At 41.3% G+C, this 27,213-nt stretch overlaps 1 protein-coding gene and 2 non-coding genes across 4 annotated transcripts in view; 2 read left to right on the forward strand and 1 right to left on the reverse strand.

Annotated features, from left to right (window-relative positions):
* The window catches only part of LOC118098540 (partitioning defective 3 homolog), a 345,845-nt gene that overhangs the window by 284,568 nt on the left and 34,064 nt on the right, over window positions 1–27,213 (reverse strand). For both annotated transcript variants that reach the window (XM_035142467.2, XM_035142463.2), the window contains exon 2: window positions 23,775–23,876. In XM_035142467.2, the coding sequence (XP_034998358.1) occupies window positions 23,775–23,876 (102 nt within the window). The remainder of the gene's footprint in view (window positions 1–23,774; window positions 23,877–27,213) is intronic.
* On the forward strand, window positions 19,390–19,461 carry trnaw-cca. The gene has a single exon. It is a non-coding gene; the product is annotated as a tRNA-Trp (tRNA).
* Window positions 22,497–22,568, forward strand: trnaw-cca. Its single transcript has one exon. It is a non-coding gene; the product is annotated as a tRNA-Trp (tRNA).

The following is a 27,213-nucleotide window of genomic DNA, read 5'->3' on the forward strand; positions in this document are numbered from 1 at the left end:
TAAATAGTAGTTGAGGTGCAGGAAGCTCAAGAGAAGCTTTACCCTCACTTAAAAATGCAGTATTACATAACAATAAGGTTTTGTGACAGGACTCTCACCTCAGTTTGATTTTGTTTCATAAATACCAGGTAGAATGAAACTGTTTTGTAAGGGAATCACCTGCATTCACTCACATTCATAAAAATTCTCCCTGTGCGCTCGTTGTCTGTTTTATGAAGCGAGTCTTCCCATTGGATACATGAGTGAGTGTGGTGGTGCTTGTGGGGTGTAGCTTCACAGCCGGTGTGTATGAGACTATGAGCATAAGAGGGAATCATCACAAGTGGAAAAAAAGTTTGAGTCTGTGTGTGTCTTCACCAGCCATTAGATATGTATCTGAGGTTGGAAACAAATAAATGTACTTGATGATACTCCCATTGATCAAATATTGGCTTCTTACATTTGAGAGGCAGCAGTTGCGGTATTTGTGGTAGTGGAATTAACAGACAGCCAAAAGCCACTATGTAATTATGGCTAAACAGAACCACACCAGTGTGTATTTATTCAACAAATGTTGTAATGATGCACAAAAGATGTTTACACATCTGAAGCCTTTTGCAAAACCTACTGCATCATCACTAAGAGAAGCACCATTTCATCCCAGTTTCTAATGTCTTTCAATTCAGTCAAGTGCCACACACATTCACACAGACCATCGTCCTATTCCTGAGTAAAATAGGTTGTAAGCGCGGCCACCACTGACACCATAAAGACAGGACTCCTCTGCTTAGTTTTATGACTTCTTCAATACACGCAATCAGCCATAAAATTCACCCTGACACAAGTGAGCCCTACAATAAGGCCTTCATGTGGAGGGCAATAAAACACAGCCACCCCGGGCAGAACACAGTAAGTTCTCCTCAAGTCGATTTAGGTCCCAGTCTCTCTCGTTAGGGGACGAGAAAAAGCAGCAGCAATGTTTCTTTTTTTGGGACAACGGAGTCATCTAGAGAATTGAGGGCCATCGCGATTCAGAGCGGTGAAATCAGCTGCTGTAAAGCACGGTGTAAGGCTGATGGGTAAATAGAACAGGCCTGTCTGTCAAGCAGACTTGCAGAGGGATGGCCATAAAACAGCAGCGAGTGCAGGGGCTTCACTTGGTGCCGTCACAAGGACAAGAGAAGCAAAGTACATAAAAATATAGAGCAAGAGATTTGATTTAAGACCAATGGTTCTCCACTGGCTTTTATTCATATTTGAGAAAAAAGCTGAATGTTTTTACGGCAGTTGATTTCGTTATCAAACTATACAGAACAAAACCTGCCATCTTTGTCCTACACATTGGAGTATGGATTCATAACTGTAGAGTCAAGAGGTTAACACATTATAAGCGGAGGCCATTACATGAGCACTATCATCTCAAGCCCCATTGGGTTTAACAGTCTCAGGTAAGTCACGGAACATGTCCCCATCGTCGATATAGCTTAAGGACCATGTAAACTTTATGGTTTAACAGCTTTCGGACTTCATATCAGCGTTAAGTAGATGTATGTAGAGTATGACGACAGATTGTGGGTCTGTATTTTGTGTCGACTTGGATTTGTATGACTGCCCTTAATCACGGCAGCTTTAAAGAGTCACACTCTCGTGTCAACCCTGAGAAGATCTTCGAATGTTGTGTGTCTTAGTGTCGTTCACTCTCAGCATGGGGTGAGTGATGTTAACGGCAGCACAACTTAGTGTCAGTGGAGGTTACGTGACTGCACATAACCTTGACTGACACGGTGTAGGTGGTATAAATGGTAAATCCTGCTCTGCTGCTTCTTTAAATCTGCTTGGCACACGTGTGTCTCTTCATTCTTGCAGAGTTCTTTGGCTTCAGCTCAGACGTCTTTTAAAAGGCTTCTCCACAGCTTCCTCTCTCTCTCCCTCCTATCTATCGACAATCCTCCCTCTCCTCATCTGTAAACCTCGCCAGCACAATGCAGGTTTTAGCTGGGATGAGAGACAGTGGTGATGGCTGTTTGAGTTCATCAACAGGGGTATAAGCCTGAAAGTTTACCAGCGCTGGGCCATTAGGCTTCCAGTGCGTAAGCTCTCAGGGCGGTGTATTATCGTCGATGAGCGATGCTACAAAGATGTGTACGGTGGGAGTTGAGAGGCAGAAGGCTTAGGGCTTTCAAGTGCTGTAGATGTGGGGAAGTTTTTCGAAAGTACGCCGAGTGGAGATTTCCTCGCAGAGGGAGGGAGAGACAGTCTTACACTAAAAGGGATGAGTTGAAGGACTAATGTGTAAACCGTCTGCGTGACTGATAAAAGTGATTTGTGCTCCCATCCATGTCTTCTTAAAAGTCTATGAACAGGATTGACTCATAGAGGAAGGGCAGTCTGCTGAGACCCTTTGGATCAGTCAGGGAGAAACACAGAGAGTCCAGAAACTTTCGGAGTTTGAAAATGTGACCAAATTATCAGTCCCCTAAACATGACAGATTTTTTCATCAAGATCCATGAATTATTATCTGATAAATCAGGGAAAATGTTGAACACATCCTATCTCGCAATGTTGAAGAAAGTGAAAAAAGAGATTCGGATCCGCACCACAATTTAATGGGTTCTTCCCTGACCCATAGCACATCCTCCCACTAAGTTTTGTGGTAGTCAATGTTGTAGTTTTTGTGTAATCCTGCTAAATAACTACAAACTAAATATAACCATCTTTGGGAATTGATTAATGTGCAAATCGACAAATAGTTAAGGTGAGCGCTTACGGTACATATTGATATTTTACAGTATGGCTGCCTCAAAGCAAGTTGAACTGTACAGCGCGCCTGTCCCCATGGCAGCCAGGCTTCACGTAAAGCATAACTGCTGATACACAAGGAGAATCCAATTGAAGGTATTTCACGCATGGTGCAAGGCAAGTAGCTGAGGAAGATGAGGAAGATGACAGTGGATAATAAAAGTTCTTCCCTCCTGTCAGCCTGTGAAGAAAGACACTCTTTCCACATCGAGGTGACGACAGGAGCGAGGGAGCATGGCTGCTATCTGCTTCACGCCTCTTACGTTGCTTGCGTAGAAGACACGCCTGAGAACTCCAGCACATTAGTGGCTTTCTGTGTAAAGCTGAGCTTTTTCACATCCCCAACAAGTTTGTTCAAGTTTTTAGCGTTACGGCAATGTAATTTTTAACTTTCCAAATTCATTCCGCACACATACCTGCGTGAAGCATGCGCCTCGCAGCCTGGAGTTTTGAGTTACTCCTGCTGTGATGAGAAGTCCCTCAGCTTGGCTTTGAAAGGAATCTCTGAACATCTACAGAGCATGAAGTTCTCACGATGTGGACCGGTGCTGCTGAAAAGCCCATGTCTTCATCGTGTCTCTGAATACACATGCATGGTTCAACCCCAGGGAAATGTGATATTCTTGATATGTGGAGAAGTGTAGGACCGTGTTTTTGTCCCTGAAACCAAAAACTGACTTAAATGTTCTTGAGTAAAAACCCCTCTTACCTCACTTCTACAATTTCGGAATCACTTCAACGTCTGAAACCGTGACAGAAACTAGTTATCTGCACATGATCTTTAGAGGTGCTCAGTCAAACGGACACACCTCATTACATAATATCAACCCTGTTAATGTGGAAGGGATTTTAAAGTTAATTCTGAGAGTGACTCCGCAGTGGTTTCCTGCCTTTAGAAGAATTTGACACTGTTCACTAGTCTAACTATATAGGCTCCAACAGTGCCACAGTGCCCCCTGCTGCATCTGCAGAGAAGTGCAACCTGGAGGAAGCCATAAGTCAGAGACATAACTGTAGCAGAAGCTCCCATTTCAACCAGTGGATCATTCTGACACCCTGGAGAGGTGATTATACTTCTTCTGATGTATGCTGTCATTGAGTGAGTCAGTGTGGGATGAGGAGATGTTTGGTATAGATCAAGATTTCCCTGGTGTCCCTTCAGTGTATGTGGTTTTTTGTACTCTGTGTTTAATGGGTAAACCAAAGCACAGACAAGTTTGCACCATTTGTGGTAAGAAAGGGAGGCGTTTAAGATGACATTGATATTCCATATGATGTATCTGGTAACGTTTTGACGTCTGTTCTGTTCTATTTTGTTTTGAAATGTCATGTTTTACACTGAACGTGCTGTAAATAAAAGCGGTGTGTGTTTACACTACACTGCTGAAGTGAATGGTTTATCATTCAGCTGACTAAAAACTGAAAAATTCGAAAATCAATAAATGTCATGTGCTAAGGCATATGAATAGCACATATTTGCACAGACCCTTAACGATGTGGTTTGCTTGGTTTTCTCTTGTACCATTATCACTGAACAAGTTTTGTAAATTAACCAGTTGTAAAGCAAAGCTGGAAACTTTCAAAAGGGAAATGATGAATCCACAACCACATAGAAAATGATATAATCTATAATGTGGTTGCTCCAGTAAAACACAAACAGTTGCAAAGACTTGACAGGAATTTAGCGACACAGTGTGTAAGTATCAGTATCTGTATTTTGCCATCTTTCTCATTTTATCTGCTTCTAAGAAAAACAAATCATTTCTAAAGGCTGCAGTTCTACAATTTATTACACTGTGTGGCTTCTACCGTACAGTACATTTTATAATGCAATGTCACTTTACTCTATTAGTTCATGTTTTGGTTGTATTCTATAACAGTATGCTATCGATTCAATATATGTATATATTATTTTCTATACAGCACATGTTTCACGGGAGTTTTAAATTTTCTGTCATGGGTGGTGTATTTCAAAATGTCATCTCAGCTTTTGTCCCCTACCGCACATGCAGTATACACACACACACACACACACACACACACACACACACACACACACACACACACACACACACACACACACACACACACACACACACACACACACACACACAGACATTGTACTACAGAAACCTAACTGCATCCACACAAACATGTGCACCCAGACACTTAGACACATCCTAACCTAAAGCAAGAGAAATGCAGAGTACACAGAAAAAAACAGACACTTGACACACACACACACACACACACACACACACACACACACACACACACACACACACACACACACACACACACACACACACACACAGCTTTTCTGTAACTTAACAAAGTGCAAACTCTGGTGCTCGGGTGAAAAAACAAGGTTGACTAGAAAAACTTTTGAAGCAACAGAGACACAAATAAAATTGTATGGTGTTAGACCCACTTGTGGAGAGATGTAAAAGGCAACAGAGGGCACAGCGCCAACTTATGAGAGGGCGCTGGCCTGGGCCAGGGTGACTGTCCTGCCAAACTGCGCGCCCCCCCCCCCCAGGCAGCCGAGGACAATCCACCGTCATGGCCGTCATCAACAGCACAATTAGAAAGCAGGACCCAGCTGGTGGACTGGACTGGACTGATGGGGGAAGGACGATGAAGAAATGAAAAACAAAAAGTGGTGCAGACGGCTTGTGGAGCGAGTGGATATGCTCAGCATAAAAATGACCATTCGGACAAGTCATTTATTTTCATATGCAATTAAAACACACTATGTTTGTTGCATGATATTAAGGTAACTCCTCATGTTTCGTCTGTGACAAACCATCCGTGGCAACAACAAAATGACGAGTGAATAAAAAGGCAACACAACGCACTGATTTGCATGAGGAACAACAACCCTCGCTGCTTTGTCTGAGCCTTGTTTAAAAACTGATTTATCTTCCAGAGTGTTATAATATTCTACCTCTGTGCTCTTTTTGGAGGAAAAGCCGTGTTTGCTTTATGACCCTCTCCTCATATGAAACACTACTGCCGAGGTAAATGCTTTACAGTTCACTTTAATTCAATTTATTCTGCCTCCCAAGTAATGTGTGGCTAAAATGTTGCTCTGAATTTCTCCTCCCTCTGCAGCAAAACTCATTTTCACACCCACATGACAAAATATTAACTTGGGCTTCAGAACCAAATGTCACAGTTATTTCTTTGTCAAACTAAATCAGGGGCTGGTTCTACAAATGTTGTGTTAAGACGTGCTGCGGTGAGAGGAATCTCCTGGCGCTGCTATGCAGGTCTCAGGTGCCACACCTGTGCTAATAGGACTGGTAATTGGACGAGTGCACACACACACACACACACACACACACACACACACACACACACACACACACACACACACACACACACACACACACACACATGCAGACTAACACCAGACACATCAGGGAGTTATATGCTTGGCTCAGGGTGAGGATTGTGTTTGCGTGTGGAAGCAGTGTCTCGATATAAACACACTTTTATATCTATATCAGATTAAATATTAAACAATAACTTATTCATCTTAAATAGAGATGAGACGGGTAAAGGGAAAAGGGTGAAGAAGCTCAGAACAAAGACTGAGCGAAGATCTTTTAACTTGACAGATGTGCAAAAGCATTGTCAGTGTGTTTTTTCATTTTTCTTTTCCTCGCAGTCTCTCTCTCTGTCCTCTTTATTCCACCCTCCTCCTCCACATAATAAGCGTGTAGGCAACATGTTGAATAATATATCAGCATGTGTTGTTGATGGAGCAACCTGGATTCAGGTCTCAGCGTGTGTGTGTGTGTGTGTGTGTGTGTGTGTGTGTGTGTGTGTGTGTGTGTGTGTGTGTGTGTGTGTGTGTGTGTGTGTGTGTGTGTGTGTGTGTGTTTCTACGCTTAAATTTATGTTTTTTAACATAAAATTGTCAGTATCTCAAACACGCACAACATTAAACTATGAACACTGCCCTCTTCCACTCTATATCTAACACATGCTGCACATTAACTCCTCTACTGTTTAACAACTTGATCACACACACACACACACGCTCCACTTCCAGTCCATGGTTTGTGAAAAACATGTGTCCCATCTGCACGCTCCCACAGAAGAAAACAGGCGTGCCCCAAAATCAGAAAGGTTTCTTGTGGTTGTTGGTCATGACGATGTGTTCCTCAGTTGCTGTTCAAAGAACCATATTTGAATGTGGCACATCTGTCGTTGTTATTTTCTGCCATGAATTATTAACATGCTGCCATCGCTGGCAGCTGCAGTCGCCATTATTTCACTTATGAATAGAAATAATGAACCAAAACTATTTCTCATAGCTATCAATGATACATGGTGTTTGTGCTATTGAAGCTTCAAGCTCCTCGCGATAAAGAAGAAAAGGAACTTACAATGTTGTCACCCCTGTTAGTTGGTTGGTTGGTTTGTTTGAAAGAAAGATTACAGGGGGCAGATGTAGGAATTTCTTTTCACTTTCTTTAACACAGGGAGAGTATTTCTCAACATGTGCAGCTTGATTGAATTTAAGGGGACTGTTGGGCCTAAGGTGGAGGTATTGGCACTACTGAGTGCCCTTCTAGTTTTAAAACGTGTCTATGTGGTGTAATAGTTACTTAAATTAACTACATATACTTGGTGAAACATTATATAATGTATTAATTGATTCTCTGTTCCTTATCTTCCCAACATAAGGAGGTCAGAGGTCAGATAGCACCTTTGAAGCTGGTCTTGCCTTTGTAAGCTGCTTTCAGAATTACAGTGAACTCCAGAGATTCTCGACATTTTCTCCGGTGGAGGTGAATGTGTGAACGCAAATGTTTGAGTGAGAGCCTCATGTTTATCTGCGGACATTCTCCGCCTGGCTCGCTTGTATGAAGACTGAAGAAAGTCGGGAGAATCTGATGTGAGAACCCAGCAGGGGATCCCCCGCTGGATTCACAGCGTGCGAGTGGGGGGACACAAAAAAGAAAAAGACAAAAAGAAAACAAATATCTCAGGGTGAAAGCACACATACATACACATATACATAGAAGACACAGACGAAGATGTCTAGAGAGTTTGTGACGATAAGAACCGACACCAGTGTCTGGGTGTTGTAAAGAATATCACGTGATATCCGCAGCAGAATTAATAAATCACTTCCTGCCTCTGCTGCTCCACCTCTCACCTGAATAATGTGGATTTGTTGCTTTTGTGAACACGTCTGTGCAGAGAACCTCCCGCTGCGTTGTGCTTGTGTGAAAAGCAAACAGCATGTATATTCTCCGGACTTTATCCGCAGGTCATGTCTGAAAACGGCTAGTGACCTCAATTCAGAATGTTCTTCAGCTGATTGTTTAAAAAAAGACTCACGGATCATTAAAGTACACAGGAAATGCATATTATATAATTTTCTGTTGCTCATTAGTGAAACGTTGCCATGGAAATACAGAAATAAAATGTTACGTAAAGAAACCCCAAAATATCAAAAGAGACAACTTGAATACCTGATTAACATTTCTGTGAAGTTTGATTTTTTTAAATCCGAAAGGTTTTCTTGAGTTCTGCACCGAAACAAGACAAGATACACTCTGATCACTACATCTCCCTGTATTCAACATCGGGGGGATGGTAATGGTCAGTGCGTCGAAGCTGAAATAACAACGGACATGTTTTAAAACATAAATCTCAGAGTTGCAATTAGTTTAAAAAAACCTTTGACGATGTCTACATGTGGATTTGGTTAAATGTTTAGTGGTTGGGAACAGAAAACCACATCCAATTTTCTGTTTCTGTTTGAGCTGCAGAAGATTAATTTCCCTAATGTGGAGCCTGAACTCACTCACTTTTACTTTAGCAGCGTCTCTTCCCATCTTCCCCACTTTACACATAATGTAACTGTCACTTTCTGCACAGTAAAAAGTCTATAGTCGGGATGAAGAGTTTTCTTTAAGAAGCCTTCTGGTAAAAAGTAAATGACTGTTTGCGTGTGTGTGTGTGTGTGTGTGTGTGTGTGTGTGTGTGTGTGTGTGTGTGTGTGTGTGTGTGTGTGTGTGTGTGTGTGTGTGGGTGTGTGTGGGTGTGTGGGTGTGGGTGTTGCTGTGATCAATAGAGTCAGCTCGTCTGTGTGCAGTTCATTCACTGCCTTGTGATCAATATGGGATTAGAGAGGAAAAGCAAGGTCTGTCTCTTGCCTTCTGTCTCATCTCATGGACTGTTTAAGAGCTTATGAAGACAAAGCAGTGGAGGAGCAGAGAGTGAACAGCTTAATGAAGACGATAAAGAGGCGAGGACGGAAATTCCAGTTGTCATAACAAAACATCAGAGCAGAAAGCGGTGAGTTTAGATGCTTCCAGGAGAAAAATAGGCCACACAAGACATGCACTGACTGTATGCGCATAAAACAAAGCAGAGACTTTTATCTAATGGCCATGGAGAGTGTTGTTTGTGTGTCCTTTGGGAGCGTCAACAGCAGGTGAGGCCACACACACACACTTTCGCTGAGTGAATCAGGGCTTTTGCAGTTATTGGCCCTAAACAATAAAATAGAGAGTTACTGACAGGGGACAATACGGCACATTGCACGTGATTTGTCTTCCTCTGTGTAAAGACAGACAGTCACACTAATGCGTGTATACAGGACAGAGCTTCTGGCACAGGAGAGCAATAATATCACAAACCATCGTGTGTGTGTGTGTGCGCGTGTGCGCGTGTGCGTGTGTGTGTGTGTCTGATGGATGAACGTCTTCAGAGATAAATGGGTGCCTATTATTTCTGCCTTATAGGAAAATTCCCCACTGACTTCTGAATAGGAATAGCATGCCGTCTTCCCAAACCCACGCGCACATGCCCGCACACACACATACTCACATAACGAGCTACAACCCTAGGCTGTGGTACATCTGTTGTTGAAGAGACATAAGGCATTCATGCAGGGACTCTCTCAAGATTCCCCATGCAGTACCACACACACATACTATACGCACACACCCACACACCCACACACACACTGTATGTGATGAATGAGCTTTTTTTTTTTAACACTGAAGGAGAAGGAGGACGTTGTGGTGGTGGATTCTGATGAAAATTCCGCCTAGAAAATCCCTTCTGGATACAACCATGGCTGCACACAAAGACACACACTGAGACACACTCTCTCAAATTGGCCCACTAACCTTCAGATACCCTCCACCATGAACACATAGAACTCTTAGTATTCTTGACGTCTAGCACGGGGAGACAGTAGGACACAAAAACAGAGACAGAAGGTTTTTCAGAGACGACTAATTTGCTGTTTGTCCTCGATAAACTTCAAAATCTGAATTATTTCTAATATTGTTTAAATTAAGTTCCATTGCATCAAATTAATAAATATTATGTGCATCATTAGCACAATTATGAATTAAAGCAGTTGTATTCAAGGGCTGCAACTAATTTTTCTTGATTAATTGCTTCATTGTTTGTCCTATTAAATTGTAGAAAGCCCAGGGTGGGGTAAAAATATTAATGTAATATATAATCATGTTTGAATATACTGCTTCAAGTATAAAGATGGGCGACACGTCTCTGCTTCCTCCCACTACCCAGAGATGGAGCTAAAGTACCCAGGATACGAACACCACCATCTTCTGCACAGTAAAGATTGGGGGATGGAGCCATCAATGGGAAATCAATGGATCCCAAACCAATCAGAAGTCAGTCTCAGTTTTCAACTATGATGTTTCACCCTGTTATTGACAGCATTACCAGAAACAAAAACAATAATCAGTGTTACAAGAACTACCTAAAATGGCGGAAAACATCTTCGAGGAAAATGTATTTGCTTTTTAGTTTGGCCCATACCCCAACTATTAACATGGAGGAGGCAGGGTTAATGACCTATACTGCAGCCAGCCACCAGGTGGCGATCAAGACACTCTGGCTTTTCTTTTAGGTGGCTGACATATCCTCTATCTTTATGTATGTGGCAAACAAAACAGCAAATCTTTACATTTGAGTAGCTGGAAGTAGAGGAATATTTCTGGTTTAAAAATGACTGACACCATTCTCAAAATTGCTGTTTAGTTTTCTGTTGACCAAGTGGTAAATCCACTCATGTCAGCTTTCCTGTAATTGAAGAAACCGTGGTCTAGGAGCAGTAAAAGCAGTGGTGAGACTTGTATTAGTATTTGAAGCCATCGCCGTAGGAGCTGTATTAGTCACCATAGAAGAAATACTGTTTCTGACATTTTCCAAACTTTCCATCCTGCCAGGAATACAATTCTATGGGAAAATGATACGTTCTGTGTGAAGATCTTGAATAATGCCACGAAAAATGTAACTGCTGTTTGAACTGACAATTTTTGCATTTGATATAAAGAAGTTTGCAGCACTTCGACTGCGTGTACATCACATGGACCAGCACATGGACCAGCTGTGCAAGGAGAAAGCATGCAGTGCTTCAGCATGTGTGTAAGCCTCCAGTGTTCTAGCAGATCTGAAGAGGTCTTTAGCGCTTTCTCATGAGAAGTGAGGCAGTGAGGGCACAGCACCGCGGTGTTAGAGGGGATTCAGCTCTCTGACTGCTACAATATGCCTGTCTGAAGCTCTCCAAACCAGGCTTAGCTTCGCAGGCCCTGGCACCGCCGTCCTACCTCCTTGGGCCAGAGTCAACTTCAGCTTGGTACGACGCCAGCCGCCAACGCCAGACTCAGCTTAGCTTGTGGCAACGCTTGCACTCCACTTTCAGTTTCTCCTTTCCTTCCTACAGTATGCTTCCTTCCTTCCTTACTCGGATGTCTTTCATGATTCTCTCTTGCATTACTCATTCTTCTGTTGCTATTTTCCACTTTTCTTTGCTTCTTACTTGCTTGATTTATCTTTCTTCATTTACTTGTTTTCTTCCCTTTACATTTAAACACATAATAGATGTATTTTTGTGGGTTCAGGTTGACTGCTCATGTATATGCAGAAGTCTTTTTCACCAAATCCTTCTTCTATTAGCGTTGTTCACAGCTATGCTAATTACTACAATATTTAAACCCAATCAATAACCCAAATAGCCTGGCGTATATCACATCCCCTGTAATAAATTGACCCAGTTTAAAGCAGAGCAACGCCTTTCAAAGTCTATTTGAGAGCCAATTTTCAAACACAACCTTGGAGTGACTTTGGATCTGTGAGGGTAATTGTATATGGTTTTGAGGGAAGTAGTCAAGTGTACAAAACAGCCACTCATGGTCTGGAGACTCTAGAGACAAAAGCTACACCGGGATACTTGTCATGCAGAAGAGCCACTCGCTTGGTTTAACAAGGAGCTGAGAGGCAGTAGGGTGAGAGAGAAATTGGTCTATATTCAAAAGAATAAGCAATTGATGGTAGATTGAAGTTTTCTGTTTAAGGCTGCACTTCTTTGATTTTCTTAGAAGAAATTTCCAAGCAGACGGTCGTAGTTTGGAGCCACATGGAGAATGCACTGTTGCCCCCATGAGGCGAGGTGGGGAAGACCCTCATGAGGAGATTCCTTCCTCTGGAATCTAACTGCAGCCACATTATGACACATAATGATAAAGACACATAAGGAAACTCATTCAGTTTCCAATTGGAAACCAGGGCGACATCTCATCCCGTGTCTCTCAGTCTGATGCCTCCTGTCCTTTGTTATCTTAGTGCTCATAGGTACATCCCTCTGGGGGTCTTTGGAAGGGCGGCGGGATCTCAGCAGGGGGCCTGTATCTGTCACGTCAGTTTAAGGCCTGTCTTGTGGCGGCTGACCCAAATCCACCCCCGAGGGGCAACACCAGGCCCCTCCTCAGGACCCCACCGCTGCAGATAATAGGCTCGTTTGGCAAAGTATCCAGACACTGGAACCAAAGCAGTCCTGACAGCTGTCAACCAGGACAAACATCCTCTTGCATGACACACACATGCACAATATGAGGATGATAGTGTACATCTCCACTATAGCGTGTGTATGATTGTTTTTACATGTTAATATCTAAACTTTCTTTCTTTCTGTGTGGGGTCCTTCCACTTTTTCTCATTTTGGCACTGTCTATCCACAGCTCTGGTTAAACACTCTGGCATTTCCAGACAGTGTTCCGGCGAGTCGTCGCCATGTCAGTAGCAATTTGGCGCGTCGGCAGAAATCTCTTCCTGTAGGGGAGCTGTCATGGAGGAGAAATCAAAGACACCTACGTGACTAGCTGGGTTGCCTTGGAGCTGAAAGAAACACTTGGTGACATGACCTGATTTCACCCGTTTTAAAGGAAACCGCAGCAGAAGATGGAAGAGTCGCCTGCTGCTTTGCAATGTGAAGTTACATCGTTCTTACCCCAGGCACAGGGATGCATATGTCACAATGCATATGCTATAGAGCCGAAGCTGTGGTTTTGTCGACAAGAATGGTTCAGTGTCATCTATACGTGTGGCTCAGGAGGTCTACATCAGTAGCTTCAGCAGGTGGTCATGCTCAATGTTCAGGGCTGTCTGGTGACCTTTGTTCCAGACTATCACCCTCAGACTGTCTATACACACAGCACTCTAACCTACAGGAGCCCCGAGAGGTATGTGTAAAAAAACGTTTTGTCATGGTTTTATTGTACATTATTTAAAATAACTTTGTATTTGCATTTTTATAGCACAACAGCAAAAGAGGGGCAATAAACACAAGAATACAAAACACATAACAGCCTTCCTCTTAGATATAAAATAAAACTAAAGAAAATCCAGAAAATAATAAGTGTAGTGAAAAAAATAGAGCTGAATTTGAACATTGGTCTCCCAGGTGGCAATCCTGTGTTTAACCCATTCATGGACCACAACCTGCCCACTTGACATCCTAAAGACTTCCTGGCAGAAAGCTATGAAATTATTAAAATGTGTTTGCAGCCAAAAGAAATACATAACAATAATGTTACATACTTTGCTAACACAATATATGTAGCTTGTGTTTAGAGTGCATGGAGAAATAAAACCTGGAAGTAAACATGTTGTATTTCTATTGGGTTAAGGGTGCACTTCAAAAAGTTACTTAGAGTAACAGTAAGTATTTCATGTAAAACACAAGAGTGCACTGACCAACACACTATGGAATTACAAACAATAAAGATCTGTGGTTCTCTAGAGCAGTTACACTGACCAGCTCCCCACAGTGAGGGATTATAACTACATAAGTGGGAAGGAGGGATTTGCTGAAAAAAGAACAACAGTGCTGAACAAATCTACCCCAGGTAAGTGAAGTTCAAAAACTAGGAGCCTAATAAACAAGCAGCAACAGACAATAAATCTAAAGCCCCATAGGAAAATTAAATGAAAAAGTGCTTGTTGCCGCCTGCAAACCTCGAGGCACAGCATCGGAAGTGAGGATAAATTCTGTTACAGCACTTAGTCTGCAGAGCCGACTCTGGTCCTTACAGGCTAATTACAGCTGACTACAGCAGGGTGTGCATCTGTCAGGATATACTCTTTGTGTAGGCATGTGTGACTCTGGCTCTGCGTTCGTGTGTACGCTCCGGTGTGAACATATGAGTGTGATGTCTCATTTATCAGGGAGCTCTTTAATATTCTCCATGCTGGGTTCAGACATGCGTGCTTGCGTGCACGTTCTTCCCCTATCCCTGCATGGGTAAACTATACCCTGCTGTGACCAGAAGACTGTATGTAAAGTAGATGACATGACAGCTACCAAGAGTTAAGCCAAAACATCTAGACCGCCCCCTGGTGGCTAGCCAAATTATGATGGGACATGGACTAAAGTAAAAAGTCTAAACGAAACCACTGTCATTTTATATTCTTATCACAATTATGTATTTTCAAGTGTTCAAGTTACTGATAAATTGATTTTGATTACTTATTTAATGATATAAAAAGCAGGTGATTGACTCTTATGACTGGTTTGCATTTAGTTGGTTGATGTCTCAGTGTGACCTCAATATAACAGCTCCACTCCACGATCACTACTGTGCAGACTCTGGCATCAAACGACATCAGGGCAACAGGGCGGCACCCATATCCAGGATATATTGGCTTCATTTTTGTACATTGGGAGGAACTGGAGTTGTCCATCCTCATTTACAGTCTCTGCTTAGCAGACAGGTTATGATGATTGTAGTTCAATGGGAGTTTATTAATAAAAGTAACTTGCTTCACAAAAATCACTTTATTTAATAATGTGTTCTTGCTCCAATTAACCAATGCAAATTGCTAACTTTAATACAGAAATTAATGAATTATATTTATGTAGGAGAAAATAAAGCAAGAATTTGCTGGTTCTATCGTGCTGACTATTATTTCACAGATATTCAACATGCACCTTTTTATTAGTTCCTTCCCCTATCATGTTTAGTGATTGATAAAAACTGGTAGGTTGGGCAGTGTGAACAGGGACATGCCAGACAAAGTCTGAGAACGCCTGCATTAGCAGAATCCAAAGATGTAAGAACGTTTTGATGGTTTTTACTTACTCAGACTTTATCATACTGTACTGCAAAAAAGGCTCTATGGATCCATTAAAATATTCAGGAAGTACTTCACAAGGCAGATAACTCATGCCAGCGGGTTGTAGAGATGTGCAGGAAATACCGAATAAATCCACGATGTGTACGGTGAGCGCATAACACTGTCGGAGTGATGATGGTGAGAGACAGACAACCAGACACAATAGTCTTCAATCTGTGCCAAAAGAAGCTGCATTCACACAAATATACATATACGCAAACACATGCGCACACACACACACACAGACAAACACAGTAATTAGTCTTTGATTTCCCCCGGCAGTGTTCTGGTACCAGGGGGCAGCTGCTGGTACCCTGATTTAGCCTTGGCTAATTTCACTCACGGCTTGATCTCGACCCAACACAGGTGCCCAGTTGGCACCCGACCGCCGTTGCCATGGCAATGCCAACTTCAGGGGCCAAGAAAATGCCAATTGTTCAAGGAGCTCAACCACAGGAGCTATGGATGTACTACTCATTATACACAGACCATATTAGCACATGTAAGAGGCAGTCGGTTCAGTTCACCTTCTACATTTGGTATTTTCCCCCACATAAATGACATGTGTCTGTAATTCAGAGGTTAAATAATAATTTCTAACAAAAATAAATTTTCTATGCAGCAGATACAATACAGGTGCTTCTGCAGGTTGCTATAACTTGGGCTTGAGTGCCTCACTGTGGTGGACAAGTGTCACTGCAGCATCCATCAGGCTTCATGTCCATGCAGCATGCACCTGCTGTGAAAACACACAACACTGAAGAGCTGATTCAGGTGATTCAGGTTCTGGTAGAATGAGATTTCTCTGTCGATCACCCGTGAGAATTCACCCTTCATCCCCTCAATCATTAAACCCAGGGGACGGATTTGCTTTAGCTCACCTCTGTTAATGAGGGAGATCCAGACTACACGCACTCTGGGGACCCAGCTAATCAGTCTCACTTATTTGTTATCAAGGTCCCTTCGGACAAAATATCCAGACACCAACTTGCACACTAAGCAAGCCGAGAAGCTGGATGAGGCTCAAGCAAGTGTACAGGGTTAATACTTTTGGAAGTGAGGAGGAAACAAAGCACTAGTCATCACCAGAATGATAATGCACCTTGACATGCGCCATTTTATCAACGTATTCAACTCAAAAAACTACTGCTGCTGAAATAAACATTTTAAGCATGAGTAGTGTGACTGAACATCATGGGAGGAGAGCGCAACGTTTACACTGAATTTCCAACAGACGCACAGACTCCAGAAAAAACCTTCCGCCTGTTCTCTTCTCCAGTGAGATCAACTGCTACGTCGCACTAAGATCAGACAAATAAGTCCAATCCATCAAAAGCCCAAACTGCAATGACCATTAAAGTTTAATCTTATTAGATCTAATTGCCCATATCACGCCCATTTCATTGCATTATAGACTCATTCCAAAGCATATTGTGGTTTCCTTAGCTCGGGCCATTATCTAACCAGGAGTCATTTTAATTGCCTTATTGCCATCTGGTTATATGGATGAAGCGTCCGTATCACAGCCATTCTCAGTCATTACACAGCTATAAGTTTTTTTCACACTGAATGAATTTTCTAAAGACTAACCTCAGGCTTTCTGCTCTATGTTTCCATCGTCTTCCTCGTCACTAGATTAACTGAAGTATTTGTATGACGTTACTTCTCTTGCCACGGGGCTCATTCAGCCCTGCTAAAGACTTAAAAGGCTAATTGTAGAGGCGGGGAGTTGCAATAACTATTATGTATGTGCACACCATGCATCAGCTTCGCACAGAGAGCCAGTTGTGAAAAAAAACAGAGGGAAAGATCTTTTTTTACATGTTTTTACTCATAAAAATAAATCATGAACCACAGTGGGCTCATATGAAGCGGCTGTTTCATAGAATAGTTAGTCAGTAACTTTAATAAAGCAATTTTGGAACTTTTTTTAATACAGTATTAGCAGGAATATTTCATCTATTTTTTAATTGAATTCATCAAATAGCCAGTGTGATGTTTTTTACTCTGGTGCCTTGTCCTCTCCTCATGTGGACACATGGGGGATACACGACAAAACAAAATGTTAAATTCCAATTAACATGCCAGAATGAAATCCCTCTTTCAATACTATGTCTGGCCCCATGCCAGGTGTACCAAAATACTTAAATAAACTTCAATAGTGTTTAATAGGAACTAATCTCAAAATGCAAAAGCATAATGTGCTGTCAACATACAAATAAATAGGTGGTCAGAATATGCATACTTGTCAGCCAAAATGATTAAATGCAAACTCTACAGTTTGTCCCTGTGAAATAATAATAAAAAATAATTTAACAGCAGCAGTGATATATAGACAGAGAGATGGATTCATCACTAGTTTGTCCAGTATTCATCTGTATAGTTTTGGTCAAACCAGGCCAACGTGGAACCATCAATAATGCTACAGTCAAATGAAAAGCATCTTAAATAACTAAGGTGATTTGGTAAATCAACCCTCTGATGATGAGTCAAAAACACGACCATTGCACAACAAGCTCATCAGCAGAAGAGAGAAGAGATACATCCTGAGTTTGTAAGAAAGAAATGCACTTTCTAGATTTGTCTAGATTTAAATAATGTCGCTTAAATAATGTTCAGATATTGTCTTTCCAGATAAAACCCCAAATGAGCTGCTCCTACACTAATCTACCACTTCCCACTTCAGTCCAGTTGGTGGCAGCAGTGTACCAAAAAGCTTGTGACAACTGAATATACTAAATGCAAAATATCAACAGCCACCTGAAAGGCTATAGACTAACACTCCAACATAAGCTAATATTACATTACAAGTAAAAGACGTAAAGCTCTAAACAGTTTTAGGACATCATGGACGGAAGTAAAATGACCTGGGCTGAATTTACAAGTAACTGTGATCTGAGCAAATATGCACCCAAAACAATCAGCACTCATCAGAAAAGAAAAGTAGACATAGAGTTAAACTTCACATTAGAAGATCAACACAAACCAAACCTCAACTCAACAAATACACACTCCCATATTTGTTGTGCAGTTAAAAAAGAGGTGAGATCATGGATGTGAATATCTGTGGAGCAGAGACAAACAGGCTGCAACACGCAGCTCTGTGACTGAAAATGAATCACAGCATGATAAATCCAACTGCTGAACCACGGCCAGATTTTAACAGTTTGGATGCTCCCAACTGTGGGACTGAAACGTGCTTAATGACAGAAACTTGCAAAGGGAAAACAGTAGTTATTAACTCCCCGCTGCTCTGTTTTCTTTCCTCGTTACTGCAGTGACACACAGTAGATATGAGATCTTCATTTGCACAGAACAGTGTCAGTGACAGAGCTTATTATACAGTACCATCCTGTTTACTGTATGTGTGGTGAAGTATACTATCAGTACTGATGATGTCTGATGTGATGACTTGTGAGACGGGGCTGCACTGTCTGAATTTTACTCATTTTTCCCTTTGATGGAAAAGTGAAGTGGAAAAAAATCCTTAAAAAAAATAATGTCTCTGCTGTTGCTACTGTTTCCAGCAGGTGAATGTCAATGTGACATTTTGTTTATGAAATACCTCATCATGGCCTAAAGGTGAGTGGTTAGTCGATCCTGTTCAGACAGTAGCACTGATTCTTCCATGACACTGTAAACACGTCTTTTACTTTGTTTTGGGTAGAAGAGTTTTACTTGTTGAAACCACAGTTTGACATTGAGTTGAGATCATTAATTTTGTTTCCCTACAATTTAAATTGTGCTCAGACTTGATGAAATGGTTTGATCTGAAAGTTTACTCATCTCAATTGTGATATTATCTTGGCCGATGGCTGTTTTGACTAATGTTGCAGAAATAATCTAAACTGTAATCTACCTCACTATATCTCTCCGGTGCCAAGCACGTAACTTCACAAAAGCAAGACAATGGCGAGGTGTTTTCCTAAAAGCTGCGATAACAACTGTGTGTGCTGCTAAATTACAGCTGCACAGGCAGACATTCACAGGATATGATAGTTTGCACGGTACAGGGCCTGAACTGAGCAAATCTGGAATACTACATTTTTCTTTAATCAAAGGGAAAGATGGGAAGCCAAACGGTTGGAATAGTTCTGCTCTGCCATGATGATGATGTGATGTAGGTCAGAGAACCAGCTCAAGCGTGAGACCTCGTGGCGCAATGGTAGCGCGTCTGACTCCAGATCAGAAGGTTGCGTGTTCAAATCACGTCGGGGTCAGTGTATTTTGAGGTAAAGAGGACCACACACACTCCAAATGATCCATCAGCTGTGTGAAGCAATCAGTGAGTCAGTATGCTAATCAGTATGCTAATCATGTGTGAATTACAACAGCCCTCTCCGGCTAATAACGTGGTGTAAATGAAGCTGTTTCGAGTCGAATTCGAATGTCGGGGCTTACGGACACTTGGATGACAGCACAAGAGCAGTTTGGAGACTTTTTCTGTTGTCATTTCACGTTTGAAGAATGTGTCCCCAGTTACTTCAATTGTATTGGATTTGGCTGCAATGCTCCGTTTTTTTTTTGGTGAACTATCCCTTTAAGAATGAGCATTTAACTTTCTGTGTGTGTCCCTTGTTTCATGCAAAATGGAAATAACATGACGTCTCCTCCTTCCATCATTCTCACTAATTTAAAAACACATTGGTGCTCCATCCCCCTTCCATCAATTTACACTCAACTTTTGTATCGTTTTGAGTGCACCATGCAGAAACCAATAGTACACAGCTTGTTGCCATACTTGTCAGTATATGAACGCACACAAAACAGCAAGTTTGAGTGTAAGCTAATTGAGACAGATGCAAAAGAGTTTGTCTCGCATGTGTGGGGATGAAACTGACAACATGTGGATCAACTACACAAGTACAGCAAACTCTTTCAGCTCGACCAACAAATAACAGAACAACAATGAATTAACAATATATAAATAGCAATAGCGTTTTTTGAATACTGCTGAATAATGCGGCACCAATGGATACTTTAAATGCTTTTGAAATTACTGTATTAAAAGTGACAAGATATTGTGTCGGCTAAATGGATTCTTTACTTCACATTATGTAATAGGTAGCTTAAATACTAGATTCTGCTCAAGGCTGTCAACAATACAAGAAACCACACAGGAAAGTGAAAAAAACACAAGTCAAAAATAAAATAAGCCACATTCAGGTAAGAAGAAAATCGTTTTATGTTTTAACCATGTAAAAGTAAGAAGCCTGGGTACATTTTATCTATGAGATCACCAAAGACCATTGAAAAAAATACCAGCATTAGGTCAAGCACAGGCCCCGAAAGTTTGTGGAAAAAATGTGTGACGATTCTGAAACTGAGATAGAAACTGTGATACAAAGATATGATCCGACCCCTGGTAGAGAATCTTCACACTCCCACTGTGGAAACACTATGTCCATAACAATAAAAGCCATATGTTGTCCTTTATGGGTATGGGTTAAAATGATTAGGCCTGGTTAAGCTGAGTGGAGGCCGTTGTGTCGGTTGGTAGATTAGATAGTAAAACATGGATGGAGGCAGTGACTGATTCAAAGAACTGGACAGACTGGATTTACTACTACAACTATATACACATAAAAAAGGCAAACACCCACACTCTGAGATAACAAGCACAGACAGATGGCTGCTCTGCTGGTGTAAAGTGAACTGTTCCAGCCCACATTCAGCTGAGCTGCCATTCACTGCAACTCTCAGAAGTTTAACTACGGTAGGTCTGTCTTGTAACCAGAGGGTTTCTGTTTGTTTTTACACTGACTGGTATTGTTGAGGGTTTGTTATGTATAAGGTATAAAGAGCAGTAGAATAAGCTTTTAAAAGTCAATATACAACTACACTGATGGGATTTATAAGAAAAATAAAGAAAAATAAACTGTTATTGGGCCTCTTATTTGGTCTAACAAGAATGTTAAATGTTATCAGAGCAATGGAATTAAATACTCTGATAAGAAATGTAATGAGGCCAGTCAACCACAAGGGGGAGCAGGTATTCACAGCATCAGATGGATAAAATGAAAATATACAGTATAAGGCCTACATGTATGTGTCAGATTGCTGTTTTCATTTAGATTATTTCCTTCCTTCTTTTTTATTTATTCCTTCCTTCCTATTTCTTTCTTTCTATTGCTTCCTTTCTTCCTTTCGATCCTTTCCTTCCCATTTCCTACTTCCTTCCTTCCTTTCTTTACTCAAAACGATTACAGAAGATAGATGATGAGAGCAGATGAGAAAAAAATAGTTAAAATGAGATGAGAGAAAGTGTTTCAGACAGCAGGTGCAAAACAATTGCTCTCACCACTGATCCCACCTGGTGCGTAACCATGGCACCTACCATACAGGCATCATAAGGTGTGTGGATGCACATGCACGCATACAAAGTCAGAGAGCATCTATAATTTTCAGCCATGCAGACCAACAGCTCAAATCAACACACAGCTCAGTGAACTGCTCCAAATCTCAGAGCTGTGCTGTTCAGTGTGAAAACACACACAGGATATGTTTTCAGATTTCACAAGATCACAGCAGACGTCAGACATCAGGAGATAGGAATCGAAGATGGCACTTTCATTTCAAACCTGAACGTTTCATCACCACTTTCAGGAATACATTATGATGAAGCTTAGTTATCTGTGAAGTGATGAGACCACTGTGGATAAATGATCCATGTCAAACCTGTCAAATCAGGATTCACTACAGTGTACAAAAGATTGGAATAAAAAAGCTGTCTGTTAAAATCTAGCGACATCTTTGTGCTGTTCATTTGAGGATTTTTGTTAACGTGGATATCTGTTACACAGAAAGACAGGAAGATGATAACAGTTGGGATACTTTTGCTCTGTAAGCCGTATGACGTCAACCTACAGATCATTATATTTCTTTCCCTACAATATAAAACTGTGCTCAGACTTGATGCAATGTTTTGATCTGGCAGTTTAATCAGCTCAATTGTGATATTATCTTGGCCGTTGGTTATTTTGACTGATGTTTCAGGAATGAGCAACAATGAAATCTACCTAGCTCCCTGCTTATCTCACTACTACAAGGGAAGTAACTTCAAAAAAGCAAGACAATGGTGAGGTGCTTGCCTGTAAGTTCCAAAAACAACAGTGTATGCTGCTAAACTACAGCTGTACAGGCCCGAACTGTGCAAATCTGACTCTATGTTTTAATCAGAGGGAAAAGACAGGAATAGTTCTGCTCTGTAACCAATGTGATGTCAGCTGAGGTCAGAGAACATGCACAGGTGAGAGACCTTGTGGCGCAACGGTAGCGCGTCTGACTCCAGATCAGAAGGTTGCGTGTTCAAATCACGTCGGGGTCAGTGTCTTTTGATGTAGAGAGGACAAAACACAACCCTAATGAAATGACATCCATTGAACCTGTGCTGTCAGCTGTATGTGAAGCAGTGTGTGTTGACACATATCCACCATGGCTGGTGTACACTAGAAATGACCACCGCAAAAAGTGACCTCAATTGTCTTTGTGCTTGTACAACTTTTTCCTTTTAGTTTTGTGAGAAGATCATTTCAAGTTAGCAACCATGTTTTTATTCACTGTGGAGTAAATTGGAGCAAACAGCGCACTGTCACCCACCATTCACTTCATTAAACTGGTTCAAAATAATCATTTAAACCATTTCCCACTTACACAGACACAAAGAGGGGGTACAGCTCATTAACTGGCCCAACATTAAAGCCGCAGAGCGAGTGACTCAGGTGTAGTCAACACTGTTCCCATGGGAAGGATGCAGTGGGACTGTGGGTAATCATTTCCAGCTGCTCTAGTGGGTGGGGGTGGGCTGTGTGGCATCACGCTGCTTCTGAAGAGATTTTGCCCACACACTCTTATACTTGCAAACTTTTAAAACACGGACACACTTCAAAGTGAACACAGCAGACGACACTGTATCATTCTACCTTCCACAGATATGAAAGCTGTGGAGAGGTGCCAACAGGTTGCAGTGATTAAACAGAGAACATGGTGGTGTGCAGTAGCAGCTTAATGTTTTGTAATGTCGTAGTAATCACGAGACCGTAAAAGCAGGCAGGTGTAATCATGAGCTCATGCAGTGAAGCTCTCTGTAGTGCTGCCAGAGATTTACCTCAAAGATTCAGAGGTCGAATACTAGAGCCCGACCGGTACAGATATTAGGGAGTGTATACACACATATGAAAAAAGTTGGCAATTATTCCTAAAATGTTATCAAACCCTTGTGACAAAAAAATGTAATTGAGGCTTGATATATTACAGTTCAATCATAAACTTTAAATGAAAAAGAAAACACAAATACAACCAAATATATAGAATTTGAATTGATAAAATGAACACCAATATCAATATGTCTGTGAAAGGCTTCTATCAGCTGATATTATGACAAACTGATAAGTCAGTCGGGCTGTATCAGATACCATCAAAGGTGCTTTTGCACAAAGAAAAGGTGAATGGAAAGAGACTGGAGAACAAACAAATGAATAAAATATGCAATATATCACTTCTCTCCATTTTACAAACAAACACACAAACTTACCCTGTCTTTGTCGTCCACTACGTCACACAACATATCATCCAGGTCCAAAATGCCCCCATCTCCATGTTCCAACCTGTGGACCTGCACCCAATAGCTGACGTCCTGGAAGAAGAAAAAAACAGAGAGAGGTTATTACACCAGTCATCAGATCATGTTTATTTGCGCCATATGGACTTGCAGCCTTATATAAGTAAACATGAAAGCGTTGCCAGGCCAAAGGAATGAGCAGCTTGTGTCTCCTTAAGAATCAGCTGATCTAATCACAATGTGCTCCATGTAATGATCCAGTCAGCCGGCGCACAGAGGCTCTGACATGGCTCTGGATTTACATCATGATGGCAGTTATGAAATATTTTAATCCCCTGCTGGACGGCCTGCAAAATGAGCATATGGCTCCAACCTTTGTCCATGTGGGAGCAGAAGAGGAAGAGATGTGTCCAATAATGCCAAATGTCCCTCTTTTTGTTTCCCTGGTAAAAGACGCTTCTTGAAAAATTATAAGAGATTTTAAAAGTAAAAAGTCTTTGTCGGGAAATATATTTTGAGAGGGAAATTATCAGATGTTCAAAGCAGCTATAGGACATTTAGTAAATTCCTGTTTCGACAGTCAAAGATTCCACGGATGTTGGATATAAACCAATAAAAAATCTCATTGTCTTCATTTGTCCTCTTCCATGGGCTTTAGTACTGAGGCATGATGGCCCAGTCAGTCAGCTGGGTAAAGAGCAACCACTCAGCTCAGTGACTGTCCTTCCTCACTCGCCATGTTAGGGAAGAATCTCCTCACTCTTTTGTCTCTATTTTGTTCTCACTCCATTTCCCTGCCTCCATTTCTTTTCCTCCAAACTGAGCTGTCTTCGGGTCTGTGGTCAAATGCCTTCATGCACGGCTCTGTTGTACTGAGCTCCATTGTGGTTCACCAGGCAAAATGGTCCAACTAATGAGGGGAATGACTGTGTGGTATTTTCCTTCCTTCTGAGGTTAGTCAGAGGGAAAAGATGGCAAGTTTATCAGGGAGCGTTCTCAAAAGACAAGACAAGAAAATGGAGAGAAATGGTGATATTAGCAGTTGTATTATTACGGCTTGAGAGAACAATGCAACATGTTGGTCATGATAGAACGATACAGAGAGTACTACGGCTTTTTGACTGGGAAGCAAAGCTGGAAAACAGTCCAACCTGAGGGGGAAATGCTTTTTTTGCTACATCTACACTATAACACCACTACAAAACACACATAAACCCCAGAAGAAGACACAGCATAATTGTACCATCTCTGGAAATCATTACAAACCACAAACTGACCCTCTGTATCAAACAGGGGGGAACATTTAAATTTTCAAATGCTGACTCGCTCCATGTCTGTTTGGCATCTTCAACCAGACTTGTTCCTCAGATGGATTACAAGAAGCAAAACATCATTCTGAGAGAAGCTCAGACGCAAAACGTAATCCCAGATTCACCCTTGCGATGGAAGGAAAGAATTTGATTTTGACAAATACTGTTTAGATTAGACTTAAATCAAAATGATGTAGAGGGCTTACGTCAATGTCTCCCAAAGACCAAAAGCAACACTGCAGAATTCCCAGTTTAAAGACTCATCATTATGGGAGTATTAGCAGAGAATTCCTCACTGACTGGGAGAGGGATGGAGTTTGTGTTTTGGGGGATCATTTCTTAATACTGTGATGTCAATATATAACTAATGCACACACACAACAAATGTTTTTTTTTCTTCTGGTAGATAAGTAAGACTTCCAAGGAAGATACAGCTGGTCATGTTAGCTCATCAGCTCACAAAAATCCCCATGGTCAAATACCTTGTTTTGCCTCCTTCTTAGTATCATTCATCTTTGTCTGCAATTCTAAAGGCCTGTACGATATAAAACTCAAAACATCACTATAAGTGTAGCTTAGCTTTCTACAGCGATTCTCTTGAACTATGTCATTATTGTCACATAGATCTTGGAATATCATACATGATTAATATCTGGTAGAGGGTTGGAAACACTCCGAGTTTGGCAGTGGCTTGAGAGCAACCAAAAGTGTTCACTGTTCATCCATCATATTTGGCACATACTGTATGGGCTTAATGAAATGTTGAACACATACCAGTAGAAAAAGGACTAAAGAGAAACAGGGGGAGCAGAACCTCCCAACAAAGAGTGCATTGTGACAGAGTCGTTTACATTACTGTGCTATACAGTACAGTACGAGTGGAAGGGGAGGACAGCAGTTGATATAGTGTCAACACACTCAGCAGTCAGCCTCAGCTCAGTTTCTTAAAATCATCCCTTCCACTTAATTCAACATGTTACACAAGAATCTCGCACATCTATCATCTCTGACTTTTCATTAACTCTGTAACTGCATTTCTCAAGAACTACAGTTTTTTATTTTCTCATACATGGTTTCAAGCACTTTCACAAAATCTGAAATCACATCCACGCAGCATGTCTACATTTCTGTTCAAGCACAATTAAGTCGGACACATAGACTAGTTTGAATAGACCAAACTTTCCCTTGAAGCTAGGCACCTTTTCTGAAAGATTACGGATACAGACGAAACAGACAAAACCGAGCAGCAGTACCAGTGAGTCTCCACTGTATTATTTCATCGAGAAGGGGACAAAAACCACAGAACAAAAAGGATCCAACAAGAACAATTGTCCAACACAGCTTTGATACACAATTTGAGCCAAGCATGTCTGGGGAAATCTCTCCACCACACTGCAAGTCATCTTCCACACAGGAAGAAGAACCTGTAGAAACGAGTCCAACCTGAGTTGATAGATGATTCTCACCAATCTAAAGTTACATCAGTGTTTTGTGAAGTGTTACTTTTCACCCCAATGATGAATTTAAAGTTGAATTCCCATGTCAGGTACAAAGTGTTTGAAAGGTTCGTCACAATGCACAACTCTAAATGACGCCTTCCACAACGCTTCAGCATATCATCATGGACCTAGGATTGCAATGCACATCGTCTGACAGTCAGTGGGTTTTCCATGTCATGATAAAACCACGGGCTGCCAGCTCGGCTATAAAACCTAAAATATGATACTTGACAGGTACAGCAAAATACTGTGAGTACTTGAGAACTTTGTAACCGCTACAATCTCATTAAGATCTTATTACAATAATGTCATTACATAACTAAAGTTTTTTTCTATTAATGTCACTCGAGTCAAGAGCAGATACATTTCACTATAAAGTGCAAATGGAAGTAGCTTGAAGAAGCATTGCCAAATGCAACAGCACAGGAGCGTGCTGGGTTTCACTTTAATGAGTTAAAAGTGAAGAGTACTTTGCATAGGGAGCAGGAAACCCTCAAGGGGGGGGTAGAGTATGTAAATAACATGTGAAACAGAAGAGCATTTCAATTATTTATAAAGAATATGGATAAAGTAGCCGGGTGGATTAACATGCAGTTACAGAAT

This window comes from Hippoglossus stenolepis, chromosome 19, assembly GCF_022539355.2.
Source record: "Hippoglossus stenolepis isolate QCI-W04-F060 chromosome 19, HSTE1.2, whole genome shotgun sequence".
In the NCBI taxonomy this organism is placed as follows: Eukaryota; Metazoa; Chordata; class Actinopteri; order Pleuronectiformes; family Pleuronectidae; genus Hippoglossus; species Hippoglossus stenolepis.